The 17,004-nt window shown below is 45.7% G+C and overlaps 1 protein-coding gene across 15 annotated transcripts in view; it reads right to left on the bottom strand.

The window, feature by feature from the left end:
* Positions 1–17,004, bottom strand: part of herc1 (HECT and RLD domain containing E3 ubiquitin protein ligase family member 1) — a 198,312-nt gene that overhangs the window by 29,870 nt on the left and 151,438 nt on the right. For 9 of the 15 annotated variants that reach the window (XM_061766250.1, XM_061766248.1, XM_061766249.1 and 6 more), the window contains 13 exons: positions 15,942–16,078; positions 12,210–12,410; positions 11,933–12,063; positions 11,626–11,843; positions 10,655–10,775; positions 10,395–10,541; positions 9,282–9,383; positions 8,365–8,538; positions 7,343–7,642; positions 7,174–7,239; positions 6,937–7,062; positions 1,482–1,647; positions 1,087–1,268 (listed from right to left, as the gene is read on the bottom strand). In XM_061766250.1, the coding sequence (XP_061622234.1) occupies positions 1,087–1,268; positions 1,482–1,647; positions 6,937–7,062; positions 7,174–7,239; positions 7,343–7,642; positions 8,365–8,538; positions 9,282–9,383; positions 10,395–10,541; positions 10,655–10,775; positions 11,626–11,843; positions 11,933–12,063; positions 12,210–12,410; positions 15,942–16,078 (2,071 nt within the window). The remainder of the gene's footprint in view (positions 1–1,086; positions 1,269–1,481; positions 1,648–6,936; positions 7,063–7,173; positions 7,240–7,342; positions 7,643–8,364; positions 8,539–9,281; positions 9,384–10,394; positions 10,542–10,654; positions 10,776–11,625; positions 11,844–11,932; positions 12,064–12,209; positions 12,411–15,941; positions 16,079–17,004) is intronic. The other 6 variants (XM_061766254.1, XM_061766255.1, XM_061766261.1 and 3 more) reach the window with 1 other exon arrangement.

Below are 17,004 nucleotides of genomic sequence, written 5' to 3'. Positions count from 1 at the left end.
ATGAAAACTGACGAAACAACTTCAAATACTTTTATATTTATTCTTGTTAATGCAAGACATTATGATTAACTTAAAAAAATATATAATAATGGAATTAGACCCATTCTTAACAGTCATTTGATTAAATAATTAGATCAATGCCTGGATTACCATATATTGTATATTATATGGCGAATGTGTGTGCTGGTATGTATATAAAATTGTACATCGACTGTATACAGTTTACTGAGATACATACAGTCATGAAAAAAAATTATTAGACCACCCTTGTTTCATCAATTTCTTATTATAATACCTGGTACCACTAAAAGAATTTTACCCGATGAATACAAAAGCTTAATTGCATTATTAAATGTCATTTTGGTTATTAACAAGAAAACCATAAAAAATGGCTAGCGCTAGATATCAGCTCTATATTAAACTTTTTTTTTTTTTAATGCATTGCGTACAGAGCCACGACACTGAAAGAGTGGACCTTTTTTCTCCACTTGGATATAAGTGGTTTTTCTTTTGCATTTGGGTGGATTTTTATTCTTATCGATTTACAACAAGGAGTCCTGTATCCGGGATGAGCACACCAAGCTGGGCTTCAGTGTGTCGCGCACCTGCGCTAAGTCATGTTTTGTTAAAGCCACAGTTTTTTTAACTCCAAGTCATTTAAAAAAAAAAAAAAAAAACTGGTACCATGCTATTTTTTCATTTCAAAATACCTTGGTATGGTACTGGTTTTGGTATTTGGTGCAACAATATTAGCCCATTTTTAATTTTTATTTATTTATTTTTTAAATCACCCCACCTGTCAGCATGCATTGGGGGCAGGGGATGACTGTATTTAATTACATTGTCTTTTGCCACACTGGTCAAGTGACAAGGCTCCAGTCACGCAGGATTGCTCTTTCCATGCATGAGAGACCTTCATTGTGCCTCACTAAAAGGGAATGAATGAAATAAGCTGCTCTGACAGACCCGCAAACACCGATGTCTGTGCATGTATGCATGTACGCCACGCAACCGCGGATAGGTGGTAGATGGATGGCCGATGACTGTATACAATATACTCCTTGTGACTTTAGCAACATAACTGACCTGCACCACCTCTTCTCCTTGAAGAGCTTCAATCTGTCTTGGTCGGCGCTGGCGGTCACTGTTTCCATGGCCCAGCTTGCCATAGTCACCATCGCCCCAGCTAAACACCTCACCACTCTCTGTCAGAGCCATCGAGTGGCCGTCACTACCACATGATGTCACCAGCTGAGTCACCACAAAACCTGATGAATACCAAGACATTGTCACAGTCAAAGGTTAACGTAACTAATAAGGAATTACGGGAAAACAAAACTCCTCCAAAATCTCAACTAGACCCCCTTCTTAATTAATCATAAGCAACTGCAAACATTTGAGTCATTTAATACACTATAGCTTACGAAGTCTCAAAAGGTGAAAAGACAATTGGACATATTGAACAGATGATTTAACATCACCTTGAAGAGCTGAGATGACAGTGAGGACATGCAGGTCATCAGAGTTGCCTTGTCCCAGACGGCCATAGCTTCCCTCTCCACAGGCCAACACAGTCCCGTTAGGCTGCATAACAAACGTGCAGTTCTGACCACACACGACCTGGTGGGAGAGATGCTGACGGATTGACTGAAAAGGAATTTGCTAAGAGTTGAAGATTTTAAGCATCAGCTTGCACCTACTATACAGATATATTTATGTATGTATAGGTTACATTATGTAAAAGGTTATAATGTATAGGTTACATTATGTAAGAGATAAATTTAACTTTTGATAAATGAGTCATCCATCCATTTTCTACCGCTTATCCGAGGTCGGGTCGCGGGGGCAGTAGCTTTAGCAGGGATGCCCAGACTTCCCTCTCCCCAGCCACTTCATCCATCTCTTCCGGGGGGATCCCGGGGTGGTCCCAGGCCAGCCGAAGGATGTAGACTCTCCAGCGTGTCCTGGGTCGTCCCTGGGGAATCCTCCCGGTGGGACATGGCCGGAACGCCTCACCAGGGAAGCATCCGGGAGGCATCCGAATCAGATGCCCCAGCCACCTCAACTGGCTCCTCTCGATGTGGAGGAGCAGCGTCTCTACTCTGAGATCCTCCCGGATGACCGTGCTTCTCACCCTCTCTCTCAGGGAGAGCCCGGACACCCTGCGGAGGAAACTCATTTCGGCCGCTTGTATCCGGGATCTTGTTCTCTCGGTCACGACCCACAGCTTGTGACCATAGGTGAGGGTAGGAACGTAGCTTGACCGGTAAATCGAGAGCTTAGCCTTTCGGCTTAGCTCCTTCTTTACCACAACGGATCGATACAAAGTCCGCATCACTGCAGACGCTGCACCGATCCGCTTGTAGATCTCCCGTTACATTCTTCCCTCACTCGTGAACAAGACCCCAAGATACTTGAACTCCTCCACTTGGGGCAGGATCTCATCCACGGCCAGGACGAAAACCACACTGCTCCTCCTGAATCTGAGATTCAACTTCCCGACGGACCCTCCTCTCCAGCACCCCTGAATAGACCTTATCAGGGCAGCTGAGGAGTGTGATCCCCCTGTAGTTGGAACACACCCTCCGGTCCCCATTCTTAAAAAGGGGGACCACCACCCCAGTCTGCCAATCCAGAGGTACTGTCCCCGATGTCCACACGATGTTGCAGAGGCGTGTCAACCATGACAGCCCTACAACATCCAGAGCCTTAAGGAACTCCGGGTGAATCTCATCCACCCCCGGGGCCTTGCCACCGAGGAGCTTTATAACCACCTCGGTGACCTCAACCCCAGAGATAGGAGAGCCCGCCTCAGAGAACCCAGACTCTGCTCCCTCATGGGAAGGTGTGTCGGTGGAATTGAGGAGGTCTTCAAAGTATTCTCCCCACCACGACGTCCCGAGTCGAGGTCAGCAACGCCCCATCTCCACTATACACAGTGTTGATGGTGCACTGCTTCCCCCTCCTGAGACGCCGGATGGTGGACCAGAATTTCCTCAAAGCTGTTCGAAAGTCTTTCTCCATGGCCTCACCGAACTCCTACCATGCCCGAGTTTTTGCTTCAGCGACCACCAAAGCTGCATTCTGCTTGGCCAGCCGGTATCCATCAGCTGCCTCAGGAGTCCCACAGGCCAAAAAGGCCCGATAGGACTCCTCCTTCAGCTTGACGGCATCCCTCACCGTTGGTGTCCACCAACGAGTTCGGGGATTGCCGCCACGACAGCCACCGACCACCTTACGGCCACAGCTCCGGTCGGCCACCTCAGCAATGGAGGCGCGGAACATGGTCCACTCGGACTCGATGTCCCCAGTCTCCCCCGGAACATGAGCAAAGTTCTGTCGGAGATGGGAGTTGAAACTCCTTCTGACAGGGGATTCTGCCAGACGTTCCCAGCAGACCCTCACAATACATTTGGGCCTGCCACGCCGGACCGGCATCTTCCCCCACCATCGCAGCCAACTTACCACCAGGTGGTGATCAGTTGACAGCTCCGCCCCTCTCTTCACCCGAGTGTCCAAGACATGCGGCCGCAAGTCCGATGACACGACCACAAAGTCGATCATCGAACTGCGACCTAGGGTGTCCTGGTGCCAAGTGCACATGTGGACACCCTTATGCTTGAACATGGTGTTCGTTATGGACAATCCGTGATGAGCACAGAAGTCCAATAACAGAACACCGCTCGGGTTCTGATCGGGGGGGCCGTTCCTCCCAATCACGTCCTTCCAGGTCTCACTGTCATTGCCCACGTTGAGCATTGAAGTCCCCCAGCAGAACGATGGAGTCCCTAGCGGCCTTCCAAGGACTCCAAAAAGGGTGGGTACTCTGAACTGTTGTTTGGTGCCCGTCCCCCCACGCGAAGGCGGAGGGAGGCTACCCTCTCGTACAGACGCCGAGCTGGGGGGTAATAAGTACACCCACACCTGCTCGGCGCCTCTCACCGTGGGCAACTCCAGAGTAGAAGACAGTCCAACCCCTCTCAAGAGGACTGGTACCAGAGCCCAAGCTGTGTGTGGAGGCGAGTCAGACTATATCTAGTCGGAACTTCTCGACCTCACACACCAGCTCGGGCTCCTTCCCTGCCAGATGACATTCCACGTCCCTAGAGCCAGTTTCTGTAGCCGGGGATTGGATCGCCAAGGTCCCTGCCTTCGGCCACCGCCCATTTCGCACTGCAGCCGACCCCTATGGCCCCTCCCACAGGTTGTGAGCCCATGGGAAGGGGGACCCACGTTACCCTTTCGGGCTGTGCCCGGCTGGGCCCCATGGGTGCAGGCCCAGGCACCAGGCGCTCGCCTTTGAGCCCCACCTCCAGGCGTGGCTCCAGAGGGGGGCCTCGGTAACCTGCGTCCGGGCAAGGGAAAACTGAGTCCATAGTTTGTCGTCATCATAAGGGGTCTTTGAGCCGTACTTTGTCTGGTCCCTCACCTTGGACCTGTTTGTCATGGGTGACCCTGCCAGGGGCATAAAGCCCCAGACAACTTAGCTCATTGGGATCACTGGGACACACAAACACCTCCACCACGAAAAGGTGACTGCTCAAGGAGGGGTGGGCATAGCCAGTACAATAGTAGTTCATGGTGTGCCCCGCCCTCACCCAAAATCCACTAGGATAGGCACTAGGCTCACCTGTGACCCTAGTAACGCTAAGCGGTACAGAAAATGGATGGATGGATTTTACATTCACATTTTGACTCCTACGTACACAAATCGCCTGGAGTCTAGACCATCTGTCCAGGTAAACCACTGGTGTCAAACTCAAGACCTGGGGGCCAAATGAGGCCCACCACATTTTATGTGGCCTGCAAAAGCAAATCATGTACGTTCTTCATGTTTCTTGCAAAACACTGTTCCAAAATTGCGAATTGTCTTCACTTTTAATAATGTTTAAAGATTGCAAGCAGTTTTGTTACCAAACCACTTTTTGAAATAAACTGAACAATAGTTGACCAAATTGTTTTCCTTGACTTCATATTTCAAAACTACAACCCCAATTCCAATGAAGTTGGGATGTTCTGTTAAATATAAATAAAAACAGAATACAATGATTTGCAAATCATGTTGAACCTGTATTTAATTGAATACACTACAAAGACAAGATATTTAATGTTCAAACTGATAAACTTTATTGTTTTTAGCAAATAATCATTAACTTAGAATTTTATGGCTGCAACAAGTTCCCAAAAACCTGGGACAGGTGGCAAAAAAGACTGAGAAAGTTGAGGAATGGTCATCAAACACCTGTTTGGAACATCCCACAGGTGAACAGGCTAATTGGGAACAGTTGGGTGCCATGATTGGGTATAAAAGGAGCTTCCCTGAATTGCTCAGTCATTCACAAGCAAAGATGGGGCGAGGTTCACCTCTTTGTGAACAAGTGCATGAGAAAATAGTCGAACAGTTTAAGGACAATGTTCCTCAACGTACAATTGCAAGGAATTTAGGGATTTCATCATCTACGGTCCATAATAACATCAAAAGGTTCAGAGAATCTGGAGAAATCACTGCATCTAAGCGGCCAGGCCGGAAACCGACATTGAATGCCCGTAACCTTCGATCCCTCAGGCGGAACTGCATCAAAAACCGACATCAATATGTAAAAGATATCACCACATGGGCTCAGGAACACTTCAGAAAACCAATGTCAGTAAAAACAGTCTGGTGCTACATCCGTAAGTGCAACTTGAAACTCTACTATGCAAAGCAAAAGCCATGTATCAACAACAGCCAGAAACGCAGCCGGCTTATCTGGGTCCAAGGTCATCTAAGATGGACTGACGCAAAGTGGAAGTGTTCTGTGGTCCGACGAGTCCACATTTCAAATTGTTTTTGGAAATTGTGGACGTCGTGTCCTCCGGGCCAAAGAGGAAAAGAACCATCTGGACTGTTATGGACGCAAAGTTCAAAAGCCAGCATCTGTGATGGTATGGGGCTGTGTTAGTACCAATGGCATGGGTAACATCTGTGAAGGCTTAATGCTGTAAGGTACAAACAGGTTTTGGAGAAACATATGCTGCCATCCAAGCAACGTCTTTTTCATGGACGTTTATTTCAGCAAGAAATTTATTTCAAACCACATTCTGCACGTGTTACAACAGTGTGGGTCCGCAGTAAAAGACTGTGGGTACTAGACTGGCCTGGCTGCAGTCCAGACCTGTCTCCCATTGAAAATGGGTGACGCATTATGAAGCGTAAAATACGACAACGGAGACCTCAAGCAAGAATGGGAAAGAATTCTACCTACAAAGCTTCAACAATTAGTGTCCTCAGTTCCTAAACGTTTATTGAATGCTGTTAAAAGAAAAGGTGATGTAACACAGTGGTAAACATGACCTTGTCCCAGCTTTTTTGGAACGTGATGCAGCCATAAAATTCTAAGTTAATGATTATTTGCCAAAAACAATAAAGTTTATCAGTTTGAACATTAAATATCTTGTCTTTGTAGTGTATTCAATTAAATATAGGTCGAACATGATTTGCAAATCATTGTATTCTGTTTTTATTTATGTTGAACACAACTTCCCAACTTCATTGGAATTGGGGTTTTACTTATTCATCAATTTTTGTGTGTATACTCTATGTAGATGATAAGGCCATTATCTATTTATATGGTTTCACAATCATAATGGCTCTCTAAGGGAAACCCTAGCTACAGTGTGGTCCATAACAAAAATGACTGACACCTAAAATTTCAAATATGGCCCATGACATCAAAATGCTCCCCACCCCTGGTTTAAGACAAATTGATGGTTGGTGATATACTTCCTTCTGACCAGAAGTATTAACAACCTGATCCTTAGCCTGACCAAAACTGATGTCGTGATAGTCACACCATTTAACATGGTTCCAGAAATGAACTATCTTAATTAACTGTTATGCAATAATACTTGTGTTTAAGAAAGACATGAGAATTGTTGGATTATTTGTGTGTATACCTGTTGCGCCTGTGAGAAGGAGGGTGCAATGGTTGGTATCAAGAGGTTTCTGCCTGCCTCAGCCAACTGACCATGTCGCCCAGCACCCCACAAATACACATCGCATTTCCCTCCCAGGTGCCAGTCCTGGAAACATCCAACATGCAAATGTAGTGAAAATAGACACACCAAGTGCTATCACTGTTAGAATAATTACAAGATGTTTATGATACAAATATCAGGCAACAATTTAATTACCTCAGGTCTAGAGGTTGCCCAGGACATGATTTGTTCATCCATACCAGAGACCCATTTAGTATTGTCCTGTAAAAGCACACAGCAGAAACAAGATTATTTAAGATGCTCATTATAGCTTACAAGAAATTAGCGTTTGAAATGTAGAAAAAACATTGGAACCCCTCCTCACCATGAGCAAGGTCATTTCATCTTTTGGAACAGGTTCCAGGTCAGGAACAGTAAAGGACTGAGGGAAGGTAGCACCTCGAGCCAGGGCCTCTGCTGCCTTCACTGTTGTTGAGAAGCAGTCCAGCCAGGCCCACTCACTGGCACTCCAGATGGCAGTACCAGACTCGGGTGGGCAGTGTCGGAGAGAAGGTGGCACTGGTGGGCAGCACAGGAGCTGGTCCAGGTGGAGTCCCACTGCCAGAGAGGCGAGGCACTGCATGTAGGGGCTGTGGATAAGCTGCTCCCCACATACTACATGAGGCTAGATGTTCAGAAAACAACTGAATGAATGAAACTGGAAAGAGTATTAAGCCTGATGTGTTCAACAGTATCAACTGATAGCTAAGTATGTTGTTGATCATACAGAATTTTATCAATATATATTCCTATAAGCGAGGTTATATTTCACAGTAATGTGCTGCTTAATCAGACTGTAACAATAGATGATCGTGACATAGTTTGGCATGGGTGGCATAATTTCTTGTTGGAATTAAAATTTATTTTTGCTTAAACACTTTCCCCCTTACCTTCTCCACAGTAAGGTGGAAGTTACAGACACAGGGTCTGTTTATGATTTTCGAAGTTTGTAGTCTTTAGACCTAAAAAGCTTAACTCGTTGACATGCACACGACAAAATGACTCAATGAGTGATTTCAAGTGTATATGCACAGTGGTGTTCATCTAATTTGATGTTCCACAAATAAAGGAGTGGATGCAAAGGATTTTGTTTGGTTGTGCAGAGATTTCATGTCCTCCTAATGGGTTCTTTCTGGGGAAGGCAACATTGTCCCAGTCCAAAAATATGAATGTAATGTAATGTCTTTAAGTGCTTCTCAGCGATTTACTGGAATAGTAGCATATTTATTTATTTTAATTTCTAAACTTATCCCAGCTCTATCCCAGTATGGAAAATGGATAGAATAAAACAATAATGTGCCTTGTTTACTTATTAAGATAACTAGTCAGCATATTAAATGTCCATACCTTCTCATATGCATACTGCTCCTGCAACATAAGAGGTAGTCTCTCCAGGAAGGCCCTCATGCAAGGCGCCATGTTGAGGCCAACTACACCCTGTTTCTTAAGAGCTGTGCGGCAAGTGGCCAGCACATGGTTGGTTGCCATGAACTCTTTTGAACAATTTACAACCAACACATCCTAAAAAAACACACAATGGAAAAGAAAGCAGAAGAGAGTAAATGTACGTGTGTGTATCTACATACATATACATACTGCACACACACACACGCACGCACGCACGCACGCACGCACGCACGCACGCACGCACGCACGCACGCACGCACACGCACAGAGAAAAAGTGCTGGCCCCCTTCCTGATCTCTTTTTGTTTTGCATGTTTGTCACACTTAAACATTTCCTATCAGCAAACAAATGTAAATATTCGTCAAACAAAACACAAGCAGACATAAAATGCTGTTTTTAAAATAAAGCGTAAAATACGACAACGGAGACCCAGGACTGTTGAACAGCTGAAGTTGTACATCAAGCAAGAATGGGAAAGAATTCCACCAACAAAGCTTCAACAATTAGTGTCCTGAGTTACCAAACGTTTATCGAATGTTGTTAAAAGAAAAGGGGATGTAACACAGTGGTAAACATGACTCTGTCCCAGCTTTTTTGGAACGTGTTGCAGCCATAAAATTCCAAGTTATTGATTATTTGCTAAAAACAATAAAGTTTATCAGTTTGAACATTAAATGTCTTTGTAGTGTATTAAATTAAATATAGGTTGAACATGATTTGCAAATCATTGTATTCTGTTTTTATTTATGTTCAACACAACGTCCCAACTTCATTGGAATTGGGGTTGTAAATATCCGGTTTAATATGGCCATACCGCGACAACCACAGAACAGTACAAGACAGGACACATGCTTTACCTTTGACCTGTTGGAGCAGACAGCAACACCCACATCAGGGATCCACACAATATTCTGAATGGCCCCTGAACCAGCAACAACTGTTTGAACTACTGACCCATCCTGTTAAACACACAAAATAACTCTAGTTCATACACAGCCAACTGCAGACACCATGCATGACATGGAGAGCTTAGAAAACATGTTCTACACAGTAGCACTACAAACAAATGAGTGGCAATTCAAATTCACTCATGAGTACACTTGAAAATATCCCAAATCATAATCTTCACATTCGAATGAAAATGAGTCGAAGGACATTTTCTTCTGATAAGAGCTGCAATGCTTTGTTTACTTCCGCCACCATTTTGACTTACTGCGCAGGCGTATACGCACAATTGTAGCCACAGTTGTCACATGGAACACAATGCCGTAGTCTCCCCCGAGACGATAATCTCCATGGCTTCTGATGGCCGCGAGGAGTTACACGGATGTTTATGGTAGACTGCGAGCGCGGCAGATGAATTGGATAAAGTTATGCAAGATTCATTCAACACATCGAGGCAAATGATTGATGAGAGCTAGCCAGCTACTGCTAACTACCAGCTAAGCTCTCTAGCTGGTTTTGTAGAAGATTTTAAAGCTCAGAGACCAGCGTTTAACAGACCACGGCCATGATGCGGTGAGGGATCCTAGTTAAACTAGGCCATTTTAAACTAAAAAGAAGCATTTTCCGAAGGGAAAAGCAGTTACTACAACATGCCAGCAAAAATGCTCAGTCTTCTCTTGTGTTGTGACAAAATCTGCAACCCTCCCACCCTCAAAAAATAAATTGCGACCTGGATTTAACCACGGCCCTACAGATAGTTATCAAATAAATCGAATTGTTCATTTGTTGGACAGTGACATCTTTATTTCGGAATAGGACAAGGAGTAACAATCCAATTGTGATCTGTTAGTCATTCGTTACTGTCAATGCGAATAGTGATTGCGGATTGAGACGAGTCCGAGGTCTAATATATAGTCTTTTTTTCCCCCCTCAGACGAGCTGTCTCTGATATAGATCTTTGTGACTGGCACCGATAGTCTTTATTAACTGGGGCTACAACTTCATCTCTAGAATATATTTCTTACTCTCAGGGACCAGATGTTCATGAGGCCTCCAACTCCCCCAGAGGCCAAAGCAAGACCGTCAGGACTAAAGACAACCATTCTCACTGGAGTGATGTGGCCCTTCAGTTGGAAAACACACGTTGCTCCATCTTGTGACCATTGTGATGCCTACAACACAACCACGGTGAAAGCATGTGAAAAGTTATGTGTTTAGTATTAGTCACAATATTTATGGAAACAATATATGATGTTCCATTAAATTAATAAAATCAAAAAAGCACCATGTGTTTAGGATTAGTTTCTTTCTCCCACCACCCCTCGGAGTCTGAAGAACAGGATTCTGGAAAGTTTGAGATTTCCTGTGGAACAGTCCAGACTGTGACCAGACCGTTTTGACAGCATCTGAAAAGCATGATTGCACATGAAACTCAAAGCAATCAAAGTCAGTCACAATTGTGTTCAGAATCTCTTATGCACTCAATAGGCACATGACCATTTTCAATACTAATTTTGCGAGTTTGTTACGAGGACATAGGAGACAATTATTCTAGGTTCTGAAGGGTAGAAATATACACAATTATATAGTTAACTATCTATTGCATAGGCATGTTTGGATCAGGAAGCTTCATCAATTTTGACTCCCTGATTAATATTTTTGGGGAGAACTGCTACAGGTTTTTTTCCCCCATGTGCTGGTTTACGCAACTATTCAATTGTTTTAAATAGCTGTGGGTTCAAAGAGTTTGGGAAGGCCCGTACCACTAGCTGTGTCCAGCGAGCATTTATTTGGGCACAACCTAAATAATTAGGAATAACACCTGTCTTATGCACCTACAGCATATCATATCATAACTTACGCTGTATTGCTGGTTCCTGACTGGCTAATTTCCAAACTCTGGATTGAGTATGTTTGAGCGAAAATTTGTTTATAGGTAATTATCTGTTGGCAATAGTATGAACAGATTATGTACAATATTTCATAACTATTTCCTTTTCTACATATTTATTTAGCCATTTAGATATGACATGCAGCGATGCAATGTTATGTGCCCAAAAAAATACACTAAAACATTCATGGTTGTAAAGTGATTATTATTTTACAGTTACTCAAGTATAAATCTAACACCAGGGTTGAGGTGTTAGTTATTGTGTAGTCAAATAATTTTGTATATTGCTCCAGTGTATGTCTTAACCTTAATACATTTTAGGAAATTGTTCAGAACTTTTATATTATTTCTTGATAAAGACCTACATAGCTAGCATGCTGAGGGGCTTTGGGCCACATCCAGGTAAGCTGCACCAGGCAACACCATTAACCAGAGAGGGTTGTTTAAGAGTCATTAAACAACGCCAGCCAGTGCCCAGTTCAGAACGTGAGTCGGGATTGGCCCAAAGCTTCACAGTCTCTTCTTTGGCACATGTCATCAAGATTTGACCCGTAGGACTCCACTTCATATTAGTGATTGATTCCTGAAAAACATGTATATCCATTTCTTTGATAACTTGTAAATTGTAAATGTACTACAATTATACTTAAAGCTTATTGTGCATTTTCATACCTTGTGTGCATCAATGACCACAATGGCTCCTTGTTCTAAGGGCTCTTTGGATCCAATCAGTAGCTTGCCGTCTGCGTAGCCCACTGCAAAGGGCTTGTCTTCTCTGCACCATGCTATGTTCATCACTGCCACTGAAAAAATCAAAATGTACTTTGTATTTCATCAACATATTTGTCCGTCTATCATCAACATATTTGTCCCACGCAAAACAATCTTGTGCTTTTGTCATTCACAATGCTGTCAAAACAAATTTACAAATATAACACAATCTCCATACCATCTTTCCTGTAACAGTGCTCCAGCTCAGTGCGGTGCATACTGCAGGAATCCAGTACTTCAATGAGGCCCAGCGATCCATCCATTCGACCCACCAGAAGCATGTCTGTGGGTTCCCCAGACCACAAAGATTCTGCTTCGTCTTCAGGCCAAGCCAGGGCTGAAACCCAGTGAGGCTGCACATCCAAAAGGCCTTTACCGCCTTCAAGAAGGAAATGAGAGGCTAGTCATAAAACAATGAATTGTTGTTGTGACTTTTGGATAGTCCCGTAAGGGGTTGCCTCAGTGAGTCACTTGCATGATTTGTTTGGCAAAATTTGTGAACAGATATTTTGCCAGCGACTATCGTGAAGGTCATATCTTCAATGACAGGCGAATGGTTGACAAATTTAAAAAAAATTACTTTCAAACACGTTATGCTGTATTAAATCTTTTAATTCAAAACAATGGTCAATAGCTTTACCAGAGATAAAGTCAGTATACTGTATGGAATTTCTATGTGCAGTGAAACAGAACCATCCTTTTTATATACCACTTGTTCTCGTTTGGGATGCGGTTAAGTTGGAGCCTATCCCATCTGACTATGGGCAAGGGGCGGGGTACACACTGGACTGGTCAGCAGTCAATCGCAGGGCACAACCAGTCACACTCCATCCAAGAATCCATTTTCTACCGCTTATCCGAGGACGGGTCGCGGGGGCAGTAGCTTTAGCAGGGAGGCCCAGACTTCCCTCTCCCCAGCCACTTCATCCAGCCCTTCTGGGGGATCCCGGGGTGTTCACAGGGCAGCCGAAAGACATAGTCTGTCCAGCGTGTCCTGGGTTATCCCCGGGGTCTCCTCACAGTGGAACGTGCCCAGAACACCTCACCAGGGAGGCGTCCGGGAGGCATCCGAATCAGATGCCCCAGCCACCTCTGCAGCGGCTCGACTCGGAGATCGTCCCGGATGACCGAGCTTCTCACCCTATCTCTAAGAGCCCGGACACACTGCGGAGGAAAAACTCATTTCGACCGCTTGTATCCGGGATCTTGTTCTTTCGGTCACGACCCACAGCTCATGACCATAGGTGAGGGTAGGAACGTAGATCGAAAGGTAAATTGAGAGCTTCGCCTTTCAGCTTAGCTCCTTCTTTACCACAACGGACCGATACAAAGTCCAAATCACTGCAGACGCTGCACCGATCCGCCTGTCGATCTCCCGTTCCATTCTTCCCTCACTCGTGAACAAGACCCCAAGATACTGGAACTCCTCCACTTGGGGCAGGATCTCATCCCCGATCTGGAGAGGGCACGCTACCCTTTTCCGACTGAGGACCATGGTCTCAGATTGGGAGGTGCTGATTCTCATCCCAGCCGCTTCGAACTGCTCCAGTGAGAGTTGGAGATCACGGCTTGATGAAGCCAACAGAACCACATCATCTGCAAAAAGCTGAGATGCAATACTGAGGCCACCAAACCGGACCCCCTCTACGCCTCGGCTGCGCCTTGAAATTCTGTCCATAAATTTATTAACAGAATCGGTGACAAAGGGCAGCCTTGGCGGAGTCCAACCCTCACCGGAAACGATTCCGACTTACTGCCGGATATGCGGACCAAACTCTGACGCCGGTCGTACAGGGACCGAACAGACTCTACCAGGGGGTTCGATGCCCCATATTTCCGAAGCACCCCCCACAGGGCTCGCCGACGGACCCTCCTCTCCAGCACCCCTGAATAGACCTTACCAGGGAGGCTGAGGAGTGTGATCCCCCTGTAGTTGGAACATACCCTCCGGTCCTCATTCTTAAAAAGGGGGACCACCACCCCAGTCTGCCAATCCAGAGGCACTGTACCCGATGTCCATGCGATGTTGCAGAGGCGTGTCAACCAGGACAGCCCCACAACATCCAGAGCCTTTAGGAACTCCGGGCGAATCTCCCTTGCCACCGAGGAGCTTTTTAACCACCTCGGTGACCTCAACCCCAGAGATAGGAGAGCCCAACACAGAGAACCCAGACTCTGCTTCCTCATGGGAAGGCGTGTCGGTGGAATTGAGAAGGTCTTCGAAGTATTCTCCCCACCGACTCACAACGTCCCGAGTCGAGGTCAGAAGCGCCCCATCCCCACTATACAACGTGTTGATGGTGCACTGCTTCCCCCTCCTGAGACGCTGGATGGTGGACCAGAATTTCCTCGAAGCCATCCGGAAGTCTTTCTCCATGGCCTCACCGAACTCCTCCCATACCAGAGTTTTTGCTTCAGCAACCACCAAAGCTGCATTCCGCTTGGCGAGCCGGTACCTATCAGCTGCCTCAGGAGTCCCACAGGCCAAAAAGGCCGTGTCCACCAACGGGTTCAGGGATTGCCGCCACGACAGGCACCGACCACCTTACGGCCACAGCTCCGGTCGGCCACCTCAGCAATGGAGGCGCGGAACATGGTCCACTCGGACTCAATGTCCCCCAAAGGGTGGGTACTCTGAACTGCTGTTTGGTGCACAGGCACAAACAAGAGTCAGGACCCACCCCCCCCACCCGAAGGCGGAGGGAGGCTACCCTCTCGTCCACCGGGGTGAACCCCAACGTACAGGCGTCGAGCCACGGGGCAGTAAGTATACCATCACCTGCTCAGCGCCTCTCACCGTGGGCAACTCCAGAGTGGAAGAGAATCCAACCCCTCTCAAGAGGACTGGTACCAGAGCCCAAGCTGTGTGTGGAGGCGAGTCCAACTATATCTAGTCGGAACTTCTCGATCTCACACACCAGGTCGGGCTCCTTCCCTGCCAGAGAGGTGACATTCCACGTACCGAGAGCCAGCTTCTGTAGCCGGGTATCGGATCGCCAAGGTCCCTGCCTTCGACCACCGCCCAGCTGGCACTGCACCCGAGGCCCCTATAGCCCCTCCCACAGGTGGTGAGCCCATGGGAAGGGGTACCCACGTTATCCTTTCGGGCTGTGCCCGACCGGGCCCCATGGGTGCAGGCCCGGCCACCAGGCGCTCGCCTTCGAGCCCCACCTAAAGGCCTGGCTCCAGAGGGGGGCCCCGGTGACCCGCGTCCGTGCAAGGGAAAACTGAGTTCATCGTCATCATAAGGGGTCTTTGATCCGTGCTTTTTTCTGGTCCCTCACCTAGGACCTGTTTGTCATGGGTGACCCTGCCAGGGGCATAAAGCCCCAGACAACTTAGCTCCGAGGATCATTGGGACACACAAACCCCTCCACCACGATAAGGTGACGGCTCAAGGAGGGGCCATTCACACTCATGGGAAGTTTTGTCTTTTGTCTTCAGTGAACCCAACAACCTAGAACCTGTGACTGTCATGCAGACATGCTCAAGACAATCCACCGAGCGGCGCTCATTAAATTTTATGAATATTTTTTGCCATGAAGCTTTGATAGAACAAAGAAATAATCTACCAACACAAATTACCATACTCTTTGTGCTATGTATATATAAATTCATATTACACAGGAAAAGATTAAGAAGCGCCCAGAAAATGTATTGTAATTCAACTGTTGTGGATTATCATGTTTAGGGAGTGGCCCATTAATAATTTGTGCTGGGAGAATCTGTTTTCTTTTAATGGCAGCAATGAGTGTTAATACTTTTGTTGTGTGGCGTTAGAATATGCCATTTATAGTTTAGGGTGAGTACGACATAGATATTCAGCTCCATTAAAACTTTTATTATGAAAAAATAACTACTAATTAATTCTCATTCGGAAAATAGCAGACTGAAAAAGTTGAATGTTTACCATTCACTTGCCAGATGTTGACCATTTTCTCCATGGCAGACGCAAGATATTTTCCAGTCACACTCCAAGCCAGTGGAGTTAGGCAAAAATCACTAGGTGATCCCAAACATGTCCGGCCCTCCGCTGAAGAACCATCTCTGATAAGACAACAACAAAAAACAACATCTTAGACCAGGGGTGAGCAAACGTTTTGGCTCAGGGGCCACATTGACTTTTAATATCTGACAGGTGGGCCAAGCCAGGACCAGATGCTTACATATATATATATATATATATATATATATAAAAGGCATTGTAGTGTTAATACTTAGATTTACTTTTAATGGGAACAGCTTTGTTGTTGATCACCTTTCTTTTTTTGCCAGTGCATCAAAGTCTGGTGTTAGTTTTGTTGTGGCAATTCTCAGAACACATCTAAGGTGTTCATCACTCAGCTGGGATCTGTAGGATGTTTTGTTAGTGTTCATCACACTAAAAGTCTGTTCACACACATATGTAGAGCCAAACACCACCAGCATCCTCTGTGCAATCTTCCGCATTTTTGGAAATTTGTCTGCTCTTAATGAAGCATAAAACTCATCCAGTTTGTGAGTTGAACTTCTCTTTTAAGACAGTATCACATTGGAGATCAATCAGTTCCATCTGCAGCTCCCGTGGTGCTGTTTCAGGGTCTTGTGTGAGGGGACATTACACCAGCTGAAGTGACTTGTCAATTTTTCCAAAATCAGAGCACAGATGGCAGAATTCTCCATGCAGGTCGTTTAGTGATTTCCTGTATTTTTTCCACGTCGAGGAGCCTCTTTCAGCGTAGCCAGTGGGGAAATGAACAAATGACTTGTTTGACATTTGCTTTGAGAATAAAGCTAGCTTGGTTTTGAAGGGTTTGATGTTTGTATACATTTCATGCAGAAACTGGTCTCTCCCTTGTAGCTTCACGTTCAGCTCATTCATATGTCAGTATGTCCACAGCAAAAGCTAAATCACAAAAGCCAATCTGTGACACTCAGCTCAGGAAAATCGTCTTGTTTCCTCAAAAACAGACAAAAAAAAGAGATCCTCTTTG

Source organism: Phyllopteryx taeniolatus, chromosome 2, assembly GCF_024500385.1.
Source record: "Phyllopteryx taeniolatus isolate TA_2022b chromosome 2, UOR_Ptae_1.2, whole genome shotgun sequence".
Classification (NCBI taxonomy): Eukaryota; Metazoa; Chordata; class Actinopteri; order Syngnathiformes; family Syngnathidae; genus Phyllopteryx; species Phyllopteryx taeniolatus.
Note: the sequence above shows the minus strand (reverse complement) of the source record. Positions and strands in the feature narration are given on the sequence as shown.